Below are 6,000 nucleotides of genomic sequence, written 5' to 3' on the forward strand. Positions count from 1 at the left end.
TTTCATCATTTTTGACTACATTTTAGAAATATGACAAAATGTTGAAGTCATTATCCTTTTTTTTAAAATCAGAATGAAGGTGTATAGCATAGCACGGTAATTTATATACACATGTATAAAAGATATTGTGTGCATATTTTCATGAGATTTAAACAACTTTGGAATTTTAGGGCAAATATTTAAAGAAACCGTATCTTTTCAAAAATCTTCTTCTCAAAAAAACAAAAAAGCCAGAAAAGCTGATAATTGTCTGGAAGAATCCTAAGGTAGTGTAAATATAAAGTTGTGAAAACCATGACCCCCAGATGTAGGGTAGGGCCACAATTGGGGGGGGGGGGGGTCGAATTTTAACATAGGAATATATAGAGCAAATCTTTAAAAATCTTCTTTTCAACAACCGAAGGCCAGGAAAGCTGAAAATTATGTGGAAACATCCTCAGGTAGTGAAAATTCAAGCTTATTCAAATCATGATTCCCGATGGTAGGAAGAGATCACAAGGGGGGGGGGGGGCAAATATTTAATTTACATACATGTAATAATAAATAGAGGAATATAATAAAATCTTTTTCTGAAAAAAACATTTGCCTAGAAAAGCTGTTATTTTAGTGGAAACAACTTCAGATAGTGTAGATTCAAATTTTTTTAAATTAAAAATCTTTAGAAGTAGGGTGGGGCCACATTTGGGATCCCATTGTACAAAGGAAAACATTTCAATTATTCACAAAAACTGATATGTTATCCTATATGGTTTTACCTATATGCAAGCATTTTTAAATATTGCTGATTCTTTAACATTGTTTGAATTTTGGCACCTGGATGAATATTGGGTTTCACATGGGGTTCAGAATTTGATATTGGTTTATACCCTTTATATAAACAACTGTTTAGGGTCTTTATGTAAAATGCATTGCTGAATGTGACATGACTATAAAATAATCCTGTAAAAAAAAAGAATTACACCATATTGTCCAACCATTTTGTATAATGACCTTGAAGTTGATTTTATCATGCCTATTGTTGCTCAGATGAGCGATGTGGCCCATGGGCCTCTTGTTTTATGTTAAAGATCTGGGGAAATCAAATTCATGAAAATTTATATTCGTTGAGATGACACATATGAAAAGAAATAATTAAAATAGACAAGTAAGAAAATAAAAAACACATGTAGATATTTAAATAAAATTAGTCAAAATTACATATTGTAGATCATTTTAGACTTTAAAACAATGATTGTTGTGTAAAATGTGCATACTTTAGAGTATGAGTTGCATATTTGATCAGTAATTTTTCTATGATATATATAAAATATTTTAAAGATAGGCGATAATGATCTTATCAAACATAAAAGAAATGAATTAATTTATTAATGAATTTGATTAAAAAGAGAAGAGTCGACACATCAACGAACTGCTGTCAAAAACTGGGTACCGTTTAGATAGTATGGCTTCAGAACTGAACAATTATCGGACAATGACTGAAGGTTACAGACGTTCATTGGAAGAAGAAAAGGGCAAGTTAACAGTTGTTATTGAAATATAACTTCAGGAACCTAAATACTCCTAGACTTAAACTTTTCAAGACACTGCGTCACAAGATGGCAATAAATTTTAATGTTTTAAATATGTTTGTATCAATCGATTTGGTTGTGTATCGTCATAGCTTAGTGGATAGTCATAGCTTACATATGTAGTGGTTAGAGAATCGAGCTTGTTTTCTGCAGATTATGAGTTTGAATCCGCTTACTGCTTTATTTCATGTTTAATGAATCAAACTTTTGAAAATATCGAACAAAGACAATGATTTTACTTACAAAGATTGATTTTCTTCAAAATTATAATTGTAAAATATTTGGTTCATAATAGGCAGATGTTGATTTCGCTATTGTGACGTCATAATGGCACAGAAGCCAACATGAACATTTATTTTTAATATAGTAAGGTTTATAATATTTCTTTTTTTAGTATACATGTAGATATGTCAAATAACATAATTTGTAGCGCGATAACATGATATCAATCGGGCATTCATATCATATGGAAAATACGATATTACGATAATAATGTATAAGGTATTATATTTTAGAAAAATCCAACAAATTAGAACGAAAGTTGGATCGTCTTACCAGTAAGTACAGTTTTACATTTGAAAAGAAAATTCCACCATTGACATTCTTCGAAAAGTTAAACATTTATGACCAAATTTAAACCTGCTTGGTCCAATTTTATATCAGATTATGTGTACACTTATAAACGATGGTTATGCCAAGAACGTGTTAAATAATATACATTGCAGGAGTTTTCCTGCTCTCTCTCTCTCTCTCTCTCTCTCTCTCTCTCTCTGATTATTTAATTTCAAAGTTTTGCTATTTTTGATGTGGCTTAGGGCAAAAAGAAGGATTTTGAGATTTGTTTCTACTTATTGTAGTAGACAATGAGAAGCTGACGGAAGAACGAGACAAATGTGAACAAAAGAGTTTTGAGTACAAAGACGAGTGCAGAAGCTTGCGTGAAGATCTTGAAAAGTCACAAGCTGAATGCCGGGACCTACTGAGCCAAACACAAGAGGGAGCTTCCGACGGTACAACTAGTTTACTGCAAGGTAAACAACAAAAAAGTTAGATAAATTTATTTTGATTTTTTAAATTTAACCTATGTTAAATACAATAAAACAATAACTACTCAAAGTCGAAATTGTTTCTGGAATCTTTCAAAATCTAAATGATCTTTCTTTGTTAGCTTTATTTTACTTCCTTTTCGTTTTTAGGAAACTATTTCACAAGCACACCGATGGGCAACGGTAGTATACAATAATTATAAAATAATGGTTTCTTAGCAAATAGCATATTGCATTTTGTTAAAATCAGACGGAGAATTAGAAACTTGCGCGTTATGAGCCACCACAACAAGCATTCAATTGTTTTGTTGACTTGTTAAAAGAGAACTTATTCAAGTCAAGCATCCTGATAACATGTAAATAGTTTTAAGTTGCCTGAATCATTAACTAGCTCAAACTATGAGCCATGGATCAATTCTTTTTGGCAAAAAATAGGTGCAAGTTTAAGAACCGTCTGCTGCGCACAAGATAAAAATGGTAAAAAAAAATAATGTAAAGGAGTTTTCAAATGCTCAATGCTAAAATATATATGTTTTTGTATATATGTGTTGCTAACTAAAAATTGCGTTCGTTCGGTTTTTTAGTTTATTTTCATGCGTTTGACTTTATATTTAGAACTTCGTTGCCAATAACCAACAATTGTATAAAACATAAATGAGGTTTTTTTTTTGCTAAGATGAAAAAAAACAGGCTTTTAATTTGATTAGATTGATCATGGTTTGATAGCGGGGACCGAATTTTTAACTTGTTAAAAAAATGGGACTAAAATTAAAGATTAAAAAAAATTTAAAAGATGGCCTTTAATGATTAACAGCTGAAAGATGAAATTTGTTGTGTTCAAGTGGAAAAAGTGAATATTAATAAATTCAAATGCAAGTTTTTTTTAACAAATACCACCATAAATAAAACTGTTTTTCTGATGTATTCCATAAATCCAAGGTTATTAGGCACTTGATGAAAGTACTCGTTATTAGTTAGGTGATGTTATTCCTCTTGTTTTGTAAGATTAAGCAATACTTATGACTCTTTCTTTTTCCAGGGTTTGGAAAGCCGAGTTCTCAATCTAATTTTGTATTTGGTAAGTTAATTTTAGGTCTTGTCCAAACTTGTTGGAATTGGCACGTGATAACTATTGCATTAATTAAATTATTAGTAATTGGTCATTGACTCCTTAGTTAATATGAAAATTATTCTATATTTTTATTCCTGATGCTTTGCAACTTACTATGACTTACAAATCTCAATGGTTTATATTTTAAAAAAAAACATGTTTCGATTTTATGGATATTCGAAGAAGTTATTTTTTGTTATTATTGTCATTTAGGAGATATTTTTCATTTAAAAATTTAATATTTTCCTTTATATTTCAAGGAATAGGAGGAGATAAAATGAACAGGAAAAAGTAAAGCAAAGATTTCGTTCAAGTGATTCTTCTTTTTAAAAACATTCAAGCAAAGTGTGCGTCGTGTGGGTTTACTAAATTATCTACGCCAGGAGGAAAGGAATTCTTGACATGATATATGAGCGACTTTTTGAAATGATTATGACTTTTTTAGATACCGGGTCCTGTGCTGGAGATTGTGATCATTTGGTTAGAACCACTTCATAGCAAACTAAAATGATAAAAGATAACCATGCATTTATATTTCTTTTGAAGTGTTACATGATAATAATTTGTTGAGTTGTGATACATTTACTATATTGTTGCGTGGGGTGTAACATGAAAACATTCCAATGGTTTAAATGCAAGACTAATTTTGTTTACTCTGTCTGATATTCATTTATGTATTTCACTTCCTTTTGGCAGCTACTTCAACAATACACATGTCTGGCTGAACAGGTCAATGACTTCCGATTCTATTGACATTATATACCAGTACATCGTTATGTTTAAGAATCAACCACAATATAAAAAGATTGAAATCAAACAAGTCTCATTTTATGAAGGCCATGCATTTTTATGGATATTTTTGTTTTTTATTTCAAATTAATTATCCATGGAATAAATTTTTATGTCTTATACTTTAATTATATATAACCGGATAAATATTTTTTAGAGTTTTACGTGCTCTGTCTCATTTGTGTGGATGCATTTTTATTTAGACATCTTGTTATTCTTTAAAATATAATTATACATGTATTTGTGTTGTCTTAAAAAATACTGTATATCGATTTTTACCGACACGTGAGTTAAAGAAAATAAAGTTTAATTGCATAGCTCATATAAATATTCAGTTATCAATTGGGCGTCGTCATTGCTATAAGCGTTTCACACCTATATTTTCCTCCATTTTTAAGCTTAAATGCTATGAAAAAGGTAAGCATATCTTAAAAATATGCTTCTTATTTATTAAATTAATGATAGACTGTAGTATTATACCTTTGCATAAGTGATATTACTTAATTAAAAGGATTTAGACACGATTTGAACCCAACATTTTCAAATTTTATTTTTTTTTCATTTTTAATATATAGAATGATTAATATGGGTATAATATGGGTGTTTGCCACGGGTCATTTTGTCAAAGAAATGGCAATTTCCTTACTTTATATAATTTGTAAACAAATATAAGACTCGAGCTTTGTTTACATAACAAAATAATTCTTTTCTGTGTATTTCGCTTGTAACTTGACATCTAACATTCAAATTTTGGTCAATCTTACAAATGCAAAAGTAAACCATTTAATACATGAAGATAAAAAATAAAATTTTGATCTCAGATCGTGTCTAAGTCCCTTTCAGGTCTTTCGTTTTCAACGTAAGACCATATTGGTTTTGTTCGTTTTTTCCTACTGTTATTTCTTTTACCTACAAAATATGATTAAATGATTTCTCGAAAACGGATTGGCTCGGCCGATTTTCATAAAACTTGCACATTTGATAGACATTGATCTGAACTTGACAACATTTTTTTGGATGACGTCCTTTTTTTTGAGATAATGACGCGATTTTCAGACGGTCGGCTTGCATTGTCCAGTGATCTCCTCCTAAACGGTAAAAGATTTCAAGTTAAAACTTTCGGAAATTGTGGACAAGATATTGTAGATGTGTCATTTGGCATTCATATTTGTCATGCTCAAAAAACGTTGAAGATCGCATGGTCCCGAAAAATAAGATTAAAAATCTTCGTAATTGTTCCTGATTTTTTTAATCTCCACTACTGAAATCAAAAGCCACTGATATTCCCAAAAATTGACAGACATTGTCTAACATCCACTGTATATTCACTGTACCCTACTGTAAATCCATTGTACACCCACTGTACAGATCTACTGTACCACACTGTATCCCACTGTACAGAGCCACTGTACTCCACTGTACTCCACTGGACAGCACTGTACCTACCCACTGAATGAATTTAATTTTATCAATATTGTCAAATAAA

The 6,000-nt window shown here is 30.4% G+C and overlaps 1 protein-coding gene across 1 annotated transcript in view; it reads left to right on the forward strand.

The window, feature by feature from the left end:
• LOC105337045 (centrosome-associated protein CEP250) overlaps nt 1–4,860 on the forward strand; it is a 131,408-nt gene extending 126,548 nt beyond the window's left edge. Inside the window, exons 75-80 of the mRNA XM_066088534.1 lie at nt 1,386–1,511; nt 2,084–2,125; nt 2,426–2,599; nt 2,765–2,797; nt 3,654–3,692; nt 3,986–4,860. Coding sequence (XP_065944606.1) covers nt 1,386–1,511; nt 2,084–2,125; nt 2,426–2,599; nt 2,765–2,797; nt 3,654–3,692; nt 3,986–4,020 — 449 coding nt within the window. The 3' untranslated portion in view covers nt 4,021–4,860. The remainder of the gene's footprint in view (nt 1–1,385; nt 1,512–2,083; nt 2,126–2,425; nt 2,600–2,764; nt 2,798–3,653; nt 3,693–3,985) is intronic.
• The last annotated feature ends 1,140 nt before the right edge of the window (nt 4,861–6,000 follow it).

The sequence above is a fragment of the Magallana gigas genome, chromosome 6 (assembly GCF_963853765.1).
Source record: "Magallana gigas chromosome 6, xbMagGiga1.1, whole genome shotgun sequence".
In the NCBI taxonomy this organism is placed as follows: Eukaryota; Metazoa; Mollusca; class Bivalvia; order Ostreida; family Ostreidae; genus Magallana; species Magallana gigas.